Below are 16,115 nucleotides of genomic sequence, written 5' to 3'. Positions count from 1 at the left end.
TCCTGATTTTCAGCTTGCACCCATCCCAGAACAGGACTAAGAAACGTGACAGATGCCACCACTGTCCTTATACAGCACCCAGCCAAGGAACATGGAAACCCCCAGGGGTGCCCAAGGGCTGGCAGAATTCAGCCAGAGTAGTTGGGAGGCAGGAACAGGAACAGAGCTCATTCCCCAAAGAACTTTCAGCTGTGATATGTGAACCTCACTAGCATCTGAAAACAAATGTATTTTTGAGAACAAGAGCTCAGCAAAACCACAAAGTAGCTTTCAGTTTACACACTTTACAGAGACATGGGTTAAAAACAGGCTTCCTCCAGCACCTCAAAGACCCTTTAACACAGTGTTGAACACCCTTCAAAAAAAGTCTTCTCTGAGTCTGCTCAGATCTTCAAGTAAGATATTCTTTGTGAAGCCTTGTGAAGACCATCACTACCTTCCTGATGAAAAATCATCCTCATCTTCATAAAAAACATGATATCCCTATAGATCCATAGGGATCTATACACAGCCTTAAGTCAACCAAGACTTTTTGTCATGCTGCTTCTGGCAAGATCCCTTCTGGGTCATCCTCTGGGGAGGCGTACAGTTGCTAGAAGTATTCCTCGGGGAGCCAGAAGTGACACCATCTATACACCTTTCCCAGTCCACGTATTCCTGCCATTCCCCAGTTGCCTAGCTTGGGCTGGCTGCAACCAGGCCTTCAGAATGAATCCAGGAGCTACCCTCAGCAGGCCAGAAGAAAAAGGTCACAAAGGTCAATAAACCTTTTGAGGTTAGAAAACCAAAAAATTCTAATTCCTCCCTCCTAGAACCCTTCTGTACGGAACTGAAGAAAAAAGCTTATTTAGCACACATCTCACTAAAAATAAACACTGCTGTTGTCTCTTCTCAAGAGGGCCCCACACTTCTCTGAGAAGCTATAATGGAACTGGATCACAGAATCCAAGAAATGCTTCTTGTAACTATTAACATGCCTATTCATGAATATTTTTTCTTTCAACTTCCAATTAGTTAAGAAGCCAAAAAAAGAAGAAAAAAGTGACCAAACCTTTACAACCAGTACTGAAACAAGGAGCAGGTGCACAAAATGCACAACAGAAGTCTGGTATGGATACAGATTTATGCTGTGAACTGTGTGCTGCAAATGAACAACTAAAAACCAAAAAGACCAATACTTCTGAACTTCTTCTGAAGCATCATAACAAAAATCAGATTAAGTGACAGCAGGCAGCTACTTATCAGTTAGATTTACCTCTGACTGTGAAGTATAGGACTATCTAACAGCACAATCTCCTCTCAGATTCTGACATGCCTCATCTACAGTGTCATACTTCTGATACTTGCCAGGTTTTACATGTTGACACTTCACAAATACATTTTTTCCTGACAGCTCCTTTACTAGCCAACTCCAGTGACAAATGATTGAAGTCAAAGAGTAAATGGTGTATCTTCTCCACAGTAAATCTGGTGTAACAGCAAGCAAGTGAAATACTACCCTTGCAAGATCAGATTCAACCAACTTTACAGCTTCAAAACAATAGAGTCAAGATCCTCCTGGAACACATGTACTCCAAAGAGCAGGTAACTCCCCACAACATGCCTCCAGTGGAAGTGTGCCCCATGCTGACTTGGGACTGAGTAGTTCTCTCTGCTCCATGATGAATGAACCAAGTGACAGGACTCCACCATCACTTCCAAAGTGAATAGCACCATATTCTCTGTGGGAATCACCCAGACTCAGAAAACAGCATGAAACAAATATCAGAAAGCCATCAGGGCCCTCATAAAATCTGCTGATCTGGAAAGAACTTGCTCCAGTGCCCGTATGTACTCCATACTCACACAGCCAAATGAGCTGAGATGCTCTGTTCAGGATACCTACCAGCATTTTCTCAATAAGGAAAGCAACAAACCAAGAGCAAAGGGGTTGCTCATATCTGCACCTCCAACAAACATGGGGATTAAAAAAACCCCAAACAAACAAATAAACAAACAAAAGCCATCCAAAGCAATCAGTTAAGGAAATTATACAAACACCTGTATACATACTCCCATCAAAACAACCTATACATGAAACCAAGAAATCCCACAACTACACTACTAATAATAATATAAAACAACAAAATACTAAAGGTTTTTTTTTCCCATTAATTGCTTCAAAACTTTTCCATTATTAATTTGCATTGCTCGGGATCAAGTTCATAGAAAATGCAGAAATAAAAATACAGCTCTCTAAGCACAAGTTCACATTTACCTTTATTTCCTCCATGCCATGAGCAGTCTTCACTGTACAAACAAGAATAACTTGCTTTAATTTTAAGATCATTAACAACACTATTATATATCAGTCGAGACAGATATTGCCAACTTAAGTCTAAACTGCTTGAGAGAAGACTGGATGTACAGCCACCATGGACTCATTTCCAGAATGTACTTTCAGCCCAGTAAATTTTATTCCCTCAATGCCTCTTCAGTTTTAGGAAAAGTAATTCCAGTTTTGAAACAGGCCTTTAAATACAACTTTTCTCCCTGCCTGCTTTCACTTTCCCTTCCTCTTCCCCTTCCTTTCCCACAAATGAGCTATTAATTCCTAAATAAATGGAATAAGTAGCACTTAGGATCAGGAGCCACAAGGGTCCACTGCCTATCTCCTGTTTAGAGGTCTGTTTAAACAGGAATTAAAAGAAATCCCTTCAGTGGATTTAGGCCAAAAGCTGAAATCTGCAAACACAGATACTTGACCTCATTGGAATGCTCCCCTGGGTGACCACAGAGGAACCACGCAGACCCTGGAGAAGTTCTCCAGAGACAAACACCATTTTTGTAAGTTTGCTACGAAGATGCAATAGCCTGAACACAAATTAGGAAACTCTCCCTTCTGCTCCTCTTCGAAACACCAAAGCACAACTTCTCTGTGTTCCCTGTCTTTGTATCTCCCTAGCACAATGAAAAGAAAACCACAGACTTCATGTCCAGCCTGCTTTTAAAAATGAAGAACTTCTTTGAAGACGCAATGGCCACCCTGAGCAATGGCATTACTTGATCGAAATATCAACACGTGTTTGTTTCAGAGCTGGTAACCAGAAATCACGACCATCTCCAGGTCAAACAGCCGGATGGCAATGCCGGACTGGAGCACACTCCTCCAGACCCACAACTCCCATGCGACGTCAGATGCCCTAATTCCGCTTAGCTTAAGTATCGTCCTTGTGAATGGACTTTGATGTGTCTTCGTTTGGGCAGCGTACTGAAAACAGCAGTCATGATGCCTTTTAAGTATTAGTCATCCCTTTTTAAGGCCGAGGCCACTGGGCCCGAGTGTCCCCAGTCTGGCAGCGTCCCCTTCACCGGCCACAGGACCGCGGCGCCGGGGGACACGGCCACGGCGTCCCCGCCTGGCCCGAGGCAAGCCACAGGAGCGGGTCGGGGAGTCCCGAACCACCAGCCCCGCCGCCCCCGGCCCCGCTCACCCTTCTTGTCCATGAGCCACATGAAGAAGAAGCAGGGCGCGAAGCCGATGGGCCCCCAGAAGACGAGCAGGGCGATGTCCCAGCCGCTGAAGCCGAAGGCCAGGCGGGCCGAGTTCTGGATAGGGCCCCAGGTGTTCCACACGAGGCCCTGCGCGAAGCCCAGCAGCGAGAACAGCAGCAGCACCAGCCACCGCCGCCCGTACACGCGGCCCGACAGCGGCGGCAGCAGCCCCGCCGGGACCCCCGCCGGCCCCCGCGGCTGCGGCCGCGGCTGCTGCGGCGGCGGCGGCAGAAGGGGCCGCCGCTCCTCCGCGCTGCTCCAGCCCAAGCCCATCTGCGGGGGCGCTGCCGGGGGCCCGCAGGGGAGGAGGGGACGGGGCCGGGGGAAGGGACACCCACACTTCAGCCCCCGAGCGCGGCAGCGCTGCCCCGGCCCGGCACTGCCGCATGCGCGGTCGGGGAGGGCCGGCGGCCGCCTCCTTCCTCCGCCGGCGAGGGGAGGAGGGAAACGGCGCCGCGGAGGAAAGCCGGGCCCGCCGCCCGCGGGGAGGGAGCCGCGCCGGCGGGCAGCGGGGGCGTGCGGAACGGGGAGAGCACCGGGCCGCCACCCCGCGGGGAGCGGGGGAGAAGAGCCTGGGGCAGGAGCGCGGCGGCCCGCGGGCGCGGCCGCCCGGGTGTCACCGGCAGGGCCGAGGAGCTCCGGCCGTCACGCTGCCACCGGCTCCGCCCCGCCACGGCTCCCGGGCCGCGCTGCCCCTTCCGCCGCCGAAGGCGGTGCCGAGCGAGGCCCGCCCGAGCCGCTCCGCAGGCAGAGCCACCGGAGCATGGCCGGGGCGCAGAGCTGCCGTCCCCCCGCGCCGGGTAGGTGCCCCTCGGCCCGGCCCGCCCCGGACCCCAGCGCGGCGTGGCTCCAGGCCCGGGCCGAGGGCGGATATGGGGAGGGTGAAGCGGCGGCTGAAGCGAGGCCGTGACCGGACCCGCCGAGCCTCTCCATCAGCTCCTCCTCCGACGCGTCCCTATCGGCCGCGGGCCCCTCACCGCAGTGTGGTACCTACGCGCAGGGAGGTGCTGCAGAAGGGCATCGGGTATCGATCCTCTTAAAGGGAGAAGGAAATCATGCTGCTGTGGTGGATACAAATCAACCGTGGTCCGAATTGAGAGGGGAAAAATAGCAGGGTTCAGATACAACACGCACAGAAATCCATTTAAATATAATTCGTGTGAATATACCATCATGTGGGGAACACTATGCTCATTAGTATTATAATTTAAATAGATTGAAGTATATATTCATTAGATTAGGTTACGTGAGAATTTATCTGTATATCAACCATCTGTATTTGTCATAAAATTAATGGTTCATATGCTGCATAGTGCTTCATGTGCCCTAAAAAATTGAGTATTTCAGTGTGGCTTGATTAGGCATTCTGTCACAAAGTCTGGAAGTTGGCTTGATAAATGCCCATGTAATTAAATGAGGAGAGCTGAACGGTGGGATCCCCACAGACTGGTTTTATGTCTGGTGTCAGTGTCATAACTGTTGATGTGCTGGGCAGTGCACAGCTGAATTTTACACTTGGCCATCATCCCACAATTTTGCAGCCAAAACCACAGACTCCCATGAAATTCTTCTCAGAACATAACAGACACCGCATTTTGTTTAGACCATGCAGCTCAGTTTCCTAGACTGAAAGTGCAACAAGGAAGTATATGCTGACTGAAATCAGCAGAACTATGATCGAAAGAAAATTGTATTTTGTCTACAAAAGTTCAGGAAATGCCCGAGGAAAAATAAAATTCACGGACAATTAAATAATGGGACATAAAGGAAACTCAGATTTGAGGCTGCTGTGTACAGCTGTAGTGACAAAAGTACACTAAAAAACATAGGGTGAGATTCAGACTTGCTCGTGACTGATATATATTCTGGTAGTGCTTTGGAGCTCCAAATAAGATTAATTACCCGTTTTACTAAGTCTTTTTCATCCATTACCACCTCAGCGTAGTTTAGCCTAAGCCAAAATGTTCTTTCAATTTAAAAAGGGTATGTTACTACTATAATTTAAGTGATTTGCTGGCATTCATCCAAAGACGAAGTGCTGCTATTTGCAGAAGTAAACAATGTGAAAAAGTACTTCTCTCTTTGAACATTTTTCAATTAACTGTAGTAATTGTGGAGGTTTCATGGTTCTAGTGGCAGGAAACCCATCCAGAAATAAGGCAAGTGGGGTTTTGTGGTGTCCTTTTTAACTGCAAAACTTGTCTCATGCCTCATATTATCTGCATGGTGAAATGAAAACTTGGAATATAAGCAGGATAACTCTTTGATAACTTATCCAAGACACTTCATCTTACGATGGGTTTCAAGATATTTTGACTCTTTCATGGGTCAACAGGAAAGAAAAATTTCTGAGAAACAGCAACAAACTAAAGGGGCTGTCAAAATAGGCTCAAAAATATTTAAGTGTATTTATTATTGACTTAATGATGATTTAAATAATTAATTTGAATTGCTTGATTTGAAATCGCTCCATCTTTTCATAGCTTCACAACCCATATGCGCATCTTTCAGTCATGGCCTGACCTTTTCTATCCCAGCTATTTAATTAACACAGTGTAATATTCCGTGTGAATTATTCTTGTTTGCAGGATATGGTATTGGTTAAATTTGTTAATGTAAAGGAGCAGTGTATTGTTGATAAACTGTTGGAAACCAAATTAGCTTTATCTTGCAGCTAGCTGATTGCATTATTTCACTCATGGGTATAATACTCCTCTAAATATGCTAATTTCACTCTTTTCTCCGTGTGGTGACATTTTTACTGTTCTCATTACTGACATTTGTAATATTTGAGGTGGGGAAATTTTTCTTGCTTTAACCTCATTATAATGTACCTAAAGAGATTTGAATATTATCAGATGAAATGCACATATATTCAGGCAAGCAGAAAGGTTATTTTCTCTCCTGGCCCATAACTTTCATGTCTACAGCAGGTCTTGCATGGACAGAATGACACCTAGATCCAAAACTGTGATACAGGTGCCCATGCAGGTACTAATTGCCTAAGCACAATAGTGTGTCCATTGGTAGGTGCCTTCATTTCCAACCTACAAGCTCTGTGGTGGTTGGGTGACCATATTCATGCCTGTCTGCCCATGTCTGACCTAAAACATCCAGGAATTCATCTTAGGAGGAGTTGGTCGCCTGGAGCTCTGATAGACTGGTGGTGACAGACAAAAATTACATGGCTGAGGCTGTTCTTGCTTCCAAATGCTCTTGCCATCCCTGAGGCAGGCCTGGCAGATCTGCTTACAAGTTGGCATCTGCAGTGTGCCGATTTAAGATTGGCTTATTAATATAAACTGAGGCTTTGATGGGTTTGTTGCAGCCTTGAGGCATCTGGAGAGTCTAGTTCAGCTAAAACAGATCGGTCATGTAATGGTTGTGCTCAGCAGTCCAGGAGAGCATCTCCCCTTGGGGCAACCCCCAGTTCCTAGCACATTAGGAAGTGCCATGTGCTCTTTCCTGTCACCACAGTTCTGACAGATTTGCTCTCCATGTGATATTCTTCAGAGATTCAATGAACATCAGCGTCCCCTTGGTTCTTACACCTCTCTCCCAACCGCTCCTAACGTCATGTATACAATCTTGTCCTTTCTTCTATCATCTCATACCTTGCAATGTGACAAGCAGCAAGCCGTTGCATACCCCGTAAAGGTTTGAAGCTTTTTGGTACAAAATGGGCAGAACCTGAAATTAATTCAAAGATTGAAAAATAGTATTTTGCAGATTCTGAAAATTGCTTCCAGGATCTAAAAAAGGTTCTCTTTACCAGGGATTTCCCTCAATTTCCAAACTTCAGCTGGAATTGTGACAGTGCAGTTTCAGAGCTGCCATAAACACTGGTGTAGCAGGGATCTGTAATGGGTGAGTTCTTTTCACCCCATCTTGTAAAACACCTCTGAAGGTGAGCCTGTGAGGTGTGAGCAAATCCCATTCTTCCTTCCTCAAGTTTTGACATCGTTTCTATTCTAGTTGCTCAGGAACAGGTTGGTTGTAATCTGCTCTGTCTTGGTTTGGGCACCTTCCAATCTGTGTATTCATTCAGCATATTTCTTGCCTTTTTTATTGAGAAGTATGTAAATTCCAGCTCTAACATCATACAGTGATTTCCTGGTCCTTCAGTTTTACAGTGCTTCCTTTTTTCTAGTATCAAGAAGAAGCAAAAATTCAGACCAGACACATCTTTAGCTTATGAAGGCTGAACAGTTTTATTCTTAAATTCAAACTTCAGTGTTTTCCAGCGGGGAATTCATTTATACCTTTTGATTGCAGCCTGTGTATATTCCCACTGCAGAGTGACCATTGTAGTGTAGGTGATTCCAGGTTTGTGGTGAGCCAGAGCCCATTGTTAGATTCTCTAGGGAGAGGTGGGATAGCTCCTCATTCTTGTGGAGTCTACCTTTGTGGCTGGCTGATGAAAGACATGTCACTAGATTCCCTATACACCACACTGTAGATTCTTTACTGCAGCTCTCAAAAGGAATATGCAAAAGTCACATCTGACTTGGGCTTTGCACACATTTAAAACATTCTGTGCTCCATTTCTGCTTGTTCTGCCATTCATCACCTTCTTAATGATGAACATGTAAGTGATGATTGTATCTTCTTTGAGGGGGAGGTAGAAGCTACATGATGTCTTTCATCAAGGCAATTTTGTTGGCTACTTCCCTACCTCACTTAGCCTTCAGGCTTCATGTCATAGACATTTTAGGGAGTTTATATTGGAACTCCAGTTTCAGCAGACTACTGCTCTTGTGTTGTCTCATTTTATTGAGGACCACCATGTGCAAGTAACCACAAATGACATCAGTGGAGATTTTTACACCCCAAAATTATGTTAAGGAAACTCAGTTTCAAAGACTGATGGTTCCTCTCTTCCTGAAAACCTGAGAATTATGCAAATGAGCTGAGTCACAGGGATGGTGGAGGATGTTAGGCTTGAATTGGGAAATAGAGGGTAAAAATCTCCACCGTCTCCTTGCGCTAGGACTGCCTCAGTGCAGCTCTTGTCTCTGGTGCCAGCAAGGAGAGATAGTCATGGGGCTCTGGTACTGGTCTGTCCATTGTGTCTCTGGTGCATGTGTTTCTCATTTCTTATCAGACTGTGCCATTGTTCTCCTCTTGTCTTACATCCAAGCAGCATGGGGTAACTTAATTACCTCTCTTCTATAATTAACAATGTAGACATTAGGGAGTTTGTTTCTGTTGGTCTAGTCACGTTTAACTGTCATACAATAGGTATGCTGTGAGCTCTGCAAATGAATTGTCTGAAGACCTGATTGTCTGGGTAGATGTTTGGGATCAAATCCATATTGAGGACATAAAGCTCACAAAATGTTGTGTCTTTGAAAATGTGAACCTATCATGTAATTCCATATAGAAAGAAGAGGCTGAATGGATTATTTATTTGTCTGTGCTTTTCTCAACAGGGACATATATGAATAAAGTTTAAACTATTCTATGGTTTGTGATCACAGACACAATGAAATTCTTGGGAGTAGATATAGTAGCATGAGATTTTGGGTTCTGTAAGAGTATTTGAAAAAAGAGCAATGGTAAGGTAGTTTAGATGTCTTGGTATAAAAGTGCACTTCTAACCTTTAGCAGTTTTATTATTTTGCTAATGTTCAGGGTGTTATCTTAAAATTCTATGTAAAATTCATGCTTTTGAAGACCAGACATAAAATACATCATTCCTTCTAATACTAGTATTATATTAGACAATGCTGAGTAGAGTGATGTTAATGTTTAAAAAGAATATGAAAATACTGAAACTCTTCTACTGAAAGGAGTTTTCCCTATTTACTGATAGGTTGAAAAATACTGAGTTTTGGTAGATTTTGCATATTGCAAGAAACTTCCAAAATTCAAAGCAGCAGCACTGTCATAGTTTCTTGTATAATTAAAGGTCACCTTCAGTCTCCAGAAATGCAGATGCAACTGATTACAACTGCTGTAACTGAGGTCTGAGTAGAAACTTGGGCCTGCAGTCCTTGATCTCTGATATTTAGTCTTGGTGTTTACAGATACAGAAACTTCACAGGCAGTTGTTATTTGAAAAAGAAAAGATAAAGGAAATCTCCGGAGGAAAAATGCTAAAGATACATTGACATCACTAGCAGCAGTTTGTTGTATTACAGAGTTGTGAAATATGAGCTTCTATGTAAAAAGGCTGTGCTTTTTCAGCTAAAAAGAAGAAGAGTTTATGTTTAATAGTTATATTAAAAAACAGAACTAACATGAACATGTTAAGGTTGAAAATTAAATTAGAAAACCTTGGTAGTTCACATTTTTGTGGGCTGTTTTGGTCAAGTGTATTCTTGACATTATGTCAAAGCAATATTTTTACAGTCTATATGAACCCCAGGATTCAAAACATACACTGTTAACAGTTTTTCACCTACTAAACTCATGTTGCAGCATGAGAACTTTTATGAACAGAAATAGAAATTTGAAGCAAAGATTAACTTCTGCTTGTTTTAGCCATGCTGAAATAAGTGGAATGATGTAAACAATGGAATAATAGCCATGCCATTTCTTTAGTATTCCTATAATAATGGCAGTCCCCAAATCTAATACCCTTATTGTGTATTTCAGAAACTGTTCTTGAGGTTCACATGGTGAATCTCTTTCAAGTCTATAATTTATGTAATTCAAAAACTTTTTTTTTCAAGTATAATTTAATTCTGACAATTAATTATACCTCTAATTGACTCAGTCATTAATCATAATTTGTATCCTGTGCATTATGATGGTGAACACGGTCATGTATACTACCATCATAACCCCTGTGAAGATCAAATTCAAAAGGCTCCATTGTATTAATTTCTACTTATTACAATAGCTTGTAGGAAAAAAAGCATGTATTTGGAGAATACTATTGACTATTTACAATAGCTTATGGGAAAATAGTGTAAATGAGAAGATTTAGATTGTTTTGTTGCTGCCATTTTGAAATTCTTGTCAGTCAAGTTTGCAGGACTGAGCAAAAATAAAGTCCCAATTGGTTACAGTTTCTGACAGTGAATTTTATATGGTGTATTCATCTATTTAAGAGTAGTGCTTTCATACTTACTACTGACAAGGAATAGAAAAAGAAATACAAATAAACTTTGCTTATGATATGAACAAATTCTTTTTTTTTTCTTCAAAATACACACATTAACTTCCTGACATGCCAGTTCCCTTACCTTCAATTATAATGTTACATTAGTATAGAATTTTGTATTAAATTTTCTGTTTATTGGGAAATGTCAGAAATGTGTATCAGTGCCAGTGGGCTACTAGGAACACAGGTTTGGCTACTGAATTTCCTCAGTAGCAGGTTTGTTTAATTTATACCCCGTAGACTAACAGGTGGAATTTTGGCAGCCTAGCTTAAGGAAGAATAGTCTTATCCTTTTATATCCTGGTGGAAGGTTTTGGTGAAAGACCACAGTCTTTTCCTTCAAGCATTTCTTCTACTGGTGGAGACCAGAGGAGCTGAGGTCATTCAGCATTCAGTTCATGAGCTGAAAACTGGCACGACTGCATCCTAAACCTGCACGGCAGGATGGAGGAGAGACGTCAGGCAGAAGCTGGCCAGGGGTTCAGGAAGAGCTTTCGAGGAAGAGCCTTAGGGGATTTAGGGCAAGAATTTCCTAAACGTGTGCTTGAGATAATGCACTGTCATTTAGAGCGGCGGGGGGAAGTCCCTCCAGAGCTGTGTTCTGGGCTCAGCCCCTGCCCCTCCCTAAGGAGTCTGGCAGCAATTCCCATTGCTTTATCAGAAGGACAAGATGAGGTTTGGCCATGGCTCCCACTCCTGTCTTACTTCACGTCTGAAGTCACTTCGACTTCCTGTAAGAAAAACTGTAAGATGCTCAGCCCTGCCACAGGAGCACTGGAAAGTGAGTCCAAATTCCTCATTCAGCCTCTTTCTTTTCTTCCTTTGGCTGCCCTCCTCTGCAGTAGCACACATGGAGAGGAGGAAGGCTGTGTTGGCTGCAGGCTGCCAGAGTGAGCTGCGGCTGCCAGCTTACAAGTGCAGACTGGTCTGTCCAGAGTCTCCATGCAACTACCACCTCTCCTTCAGTAACCAAAACATCTGCAAATCTGGGGTAGCTGCCTGCTGTGTGCGTTCACAGCATTAACATTCCCACAGTCAAAACTAATAGCAACAGCAATAGCTGGCTAGCAGGTAATACCTAGATGTTGGTGCAGCCTATCCTGAAAACTACACATGTATATTTAGAGGCATTCTGTTTGCCCAGGGGAGGCTGATTATAGTGCATAGTGTTGTAATCACATGCAGATTATTTAAAGTCGGTTTTTTAATTTACAGAGTTAATGTACTGTGAAACCATTAAGTCTGACCTCCAAACCAAGTCACTTATACTTGCTTTGGGGAGTTTGCTCACCTTCCCCCATACCTTCTCTTTTCCCACTCCTGGTTGTTGAATAGTTAAGATTCTGGAGGTTAGGTGATTTTTTTTTATTCGCCTGTCTGCTCTGTATTAATGTATTCAAAATGTAATTTTTTTTCTTTTATTTTTATTTTTTTTAATAAAATAAGTAAGGAAAAGGGAGCATTACAGATTTGCTGGAGAAACAATTTGATGATGCATGTACCAAATACATTACCAGGATTTCCTTGTACTCCCTATTTTAGAAAATAATTTTAATACCTCTCAATTAAATCTCATATTTAAGCAGCAGGGTGTTTTTGCAGAAGCCAACTGCCATGCACTAATGAACTCTTATAATTTGCTAAATTATTTTAAATGAATGACAGTACACTTAGCTTTTTAATGACTGTACATTTAACTTCTGAACAACTTTGATCAAGTCCACTTTTAGTTAGACTGCCTGCTGTGCTAAACTCTTAATTCCCAAACCCTACTCAGTTATTCAGAAAAATTGTTAATCAGAAACATTAAATTATTTTCTGCTTCAGAAGCACAAAGTCTACTGGAGAGTACTTGGCCAATTCATTACTTCTCTTTTACCTGCCCTCAGTGCTAAGTCTGGATGAGGCTTAATGTTTGACAGTACTTTGTGTAAAGACAACTGGAGAGTTTTCTTTTTTTAATTGGGAGATCTCTATTTTGCAAGGTGCTGCGTTTCTAAAGAACACCTATGTTTTTTGCCAATTATATAAGCTGCCACAGTTACAAAACTTGAGCTAAAACTTGGTTCATTTTTTTAGTTCCTGGTTGGATTCTGTACATGCCTTGGGTAAAGTCAAAACATGAGACAAATTATTCCTGCTTCCTTTTGTACTGTGAAGTTACACCATTTGTTGAGCCTGGTAGAAAGAACTAAGCTGAAGTATTCCTTTTCTCTTGTGGATCAGAGTACAGCTGAGAAAATGAAGACTCCCACAGAGCTTTTCTTTTTCAAGGGAATATGCATTTCTGTTCTCTCCTGCTACCCAATCTCCCCGAGGAATTTGATATTTAATGCTTAAGATATGCAATGGATATTTTTCTTCTTTGCTACACATTTTATTTGTTCCCCTTTAACTTGTGCACATCTGTATCCAAAGTGTATGTGCTTGTATATGCTACACAACCTCAGGTTTTCCCTTGAACTCAATTACCATCAATCTCAGTTTATAAAATACCAAGAAGCAATAGCCCAGTTTATAAGGTTTTTGTGAAACTATGATAACAATAACTGAGGAAATGATTATTTTAAACTATAATCCTTCTAATCTCTCTTTGGTTCTTCTATCTTCAGATATCTCTTTAAACTGCTTTTTCCTACTCCTACAGCATATGGTTCCATCAGAAACCTCTGTTGGTCTTGAGCAGAGTTCTAATTATCATAATATCTATTTGCTGTAGTATATGATATTTACCTTTTATCATGTGTCTTTTCTCTAGCAGGCACTTAGATATGCATGACAAGTGTTATAGGGAAAGAATTACATTTAGCTGACTCTGTTCTCACCAAGAAATATACAAAGGCGAATCAAGACACAGATCTAGCAAGAATCTGCATTTGTCTTTGCAAAAATCCGTAATGTGTATTTTTTTAAGTCTTTACATTTTCTAAAATGTTTCAAATGTCACTGTGCATTATATGTATTGTATGTGATTATCTATATCAGGAGAAGATATATACTTACCTAACGAAGATTTTAATACTTTTTGAAGATAGGAATTATTTGCATCTTAGTAAGACAGACTGTCCTCTTTCATGTTTTCTTGATTTTATAGGGAAATATGTTTACAGCTGAACATGGTGACATGACAATCATTCAGTAGAGGAGAGGCTATTTAGCCTAATTGTGTTTTTTTGTTTGGCAGTGGCCTACTCTCCCAGTAGCTTCAGCTCTGAGCTTCCCACTGTGTGTGTATGCTCTGTGGTTAAAACCACACCGTGCAAAAGCATGATGTGCATGTGGTAATCACATTAGAAAGCCACACAGAATCAACAGTTGGCTTCAAAGAGCCTTCCTGTCTCTTCCAGTAAAATTTCTGCTTTTGTAGCATATCCCAACTGTTGACTGAAGTTACAGGATAAACCTGAAACTTTTGCAATAAAAGTCAGCTTTACAAAATCTTCCAAAAAGGTATCACCAGTTTCTTGCATTTAGTTACGTTTACATCCTCTAAAATACTTAAATGTAGTGCCCTTAAAGCAAAAAAAAAAAAAAAAAAAAAAAAAAAATCTGAGTAGTTAAAAGGACAGCCATGCAGTGATAAACATGGCCTAAGCAGAAGTAATTTCATTTTTATGAGCTGGAAAATCTGAAAGGTAGGTAAGACCTGCCAGCTCCCACATGGTGAAAGCCACCTCTGTACAATTTTATAATTGCACTGGTGAAAGACAGTTTTATAAAGCCCCTGAGTGTGTTCAGATCTGGACCGAGTCTTGCGTTAGCTCTTGAACAGAATCACTGTGAAAAGCCATGCTGAGCTTTCACCTCTTGCCATGCCTCCAGCCAGCTCCTGGTGGCTGCACCAGCACGTGCCCTTGTGTCTGCAGATGGTCCTTCTGCCTTCCCTAGGTGTGCTAACCTATTCCTTGGAAAGCCCCAGAGCCTCCTCCCGGGGTAGGGAACACCATATGCTGAGACATACGGTCCCCGTGAGGCCTCCTTATGTCCTGCTTGTGTAAGTTGCTGGGGTGTGAGACTGAAGGCCAAGTGTCAGAGACATCTCTGTGTCACAGCAACACCATCCCGTCAAGTGTTGCTCTGCGTATGAGAGGAAATGTGGAAAACAAACCAAAATCCAAGCTCCCTCCTGTCTGCCTTAGGAAGGAGAAGCCATTTAAATTTTTTATGTTCCATGAAGATAAAATACCAGAGGTCTTTAGTTTTAAAGCTTCACAATGGAGTTTTCAGAAGTGAAAAGTGAGGGATTTGGTTTCCCTGGAAGTCTGTGGAATAAGAGACCCATTGACTCTAGGAAACCCCAGCCCCAATACCTCCCACTGAGTTTGTGTGAAGATAGCAGCTTAATTTAGAAAACATATAGCTGTGCATTTTTTCTAATTTAGAAAAAATGCACAGCTATATGGGAGTATAAACCCTGTCGAAAGAAGAGGGACTTGGCAAAAGTTACCATCAAGATACAGCACACAGCATGCACAGGACACCTCTTATTCCCACTTCAGAATTCAAAGATTTATTTTGGATTTTTGTTGCATTTAAATTAATCCTGAAGAACTTTTCTCAGTGACATTGTTCCCAGTGGGTCATCTTGTGTTTCCCCTAGCTGGCTCCACAGGGTTGCCCCATGTGCCACTGGGTGGTTCTCTGCTATCTCTCACATATGGGGAGAAGTGACAGGCAAAATTAGCACCCAGCAATGAAGGAAATTTTCTTGGCCTGTATTTATTTAACTCATCATGTATGCCAGACCATCATTTGACCCCTAAATACAATGATTGAATTGGTTTGTTTGTTTTAAATAAACTGCTGGAAGTCAGGAGGAGCCACATGTATCAATTAATGTTAAATCTTAGCCATTATGCAGATACAAATTCTGGATGAGTTAACTTCAATTGAGGTTAAAATAATGAATGGATTTTTTTATGATCTGAAGCTGTAGTCCGCCTCTTCCGCTCTATGGAGATGTCATTCTTTTTAAAAAAACTCCAGATTTTCCTTCTGAATATGTCCCTAAAGAAAAGTTGTTCTGAAAGTGCTGAGTTAATTCAAGATTGCCAGCATTTTAGCTTGACAGTTTCAGTGGGGCATATAGATCTCTAAACAGCAAAGGAATAAATGGAAATCTTGGGTTAGTTTACTTCTTGGATTGGCATAATTTTCTTCTTCTAAATTCTGTTGATGAAATTTTAAAACACTTCAAAAATACCTGCTGATTCGTTGTGCTACTGTTTCTCAGTTTAAAGAGAACACATGGAGAGCTGGTTTGCTACCTCTGACAATACACTACAATTTTGGAAAGAATCCCATGCAGAAAAACTGTTACTCATTATATTCATGTTCTCTAAACTCTGAACATTATTTACAAGTTTATTTTTTTGTTAGCCTATTCCTAAGCAGTTTGGCAACAGTGTTTTATTGCCTAAGATACAAGTGAAAATTCTAAACATGTGCCTATTTTTATTTTTTGCTTTAT

The 16,115-nt window shown here is 42.1% G+C and overlaps 2 protein-coding genes across 2 annotated transcripts in view; one reads left to right on the top strand and one right to left on the bottom strand.

The window, feature by feature from the left end:
• Positions 1 to 4,119, bottom strand: part of SLC49A4 (solute carrier family 49 member 4) — a 65,550-nt gene extending 61,431 nt beyond the window's left edge. The window contains exon 1 of the mRNA XM_053981749.1: positions 3,474 to 4,119. Coding sequence (XP_053837724.1) covers positions 3,474 to 3,807 — 334 coding nt within the window. The 5' untranslated portion in view covers positions 3,808 to 4,119. The remainder of the gene's footprint in view (positions 1 to 3,473) is intronic.
• A 136-nt stretch (positions 4,120 to 4,255) lies between these two features.
• Positions 4,256 to 16,115, top strand: part of HSPBAP1 (HSPB1 associated protein 1) — a 38,360-nt gene continuing 26,500 nt past the window's right edge. Inside the window, exon 1 of the mRNA XM_053981748.1 lies at positions 4,256 to 4,334. Coding sequence (XP_053837723.1) covers positions 4,298 to 4,334 — 37 coding nt within the window. The 5' untranslated portion in view covers positions 4,256 to 4,297. The remainder of the gene's footprint in view (positions 4,335 to 16,115) is intronic.

Source organism: Vidua macroura, chromosome 7 (genome assembly GCF_024509145.1).
Source record: "Vidua macroura isolate BioBank_ID:100142 chromosome 7, ASM2450914v1, whole genome shotgun sequence".
Classification (NCBI taxonomy): domain Eukaryota; kingdom Metazoa; phylum Chordata; class Aves; order Passeriformes; family Viduidae; genus Vidua; species Vidua macroura.
Note: the sequence above shows the minus strand (reverse complement) of the source record. Positions and strands in the feature narration are given on the sequence as shown.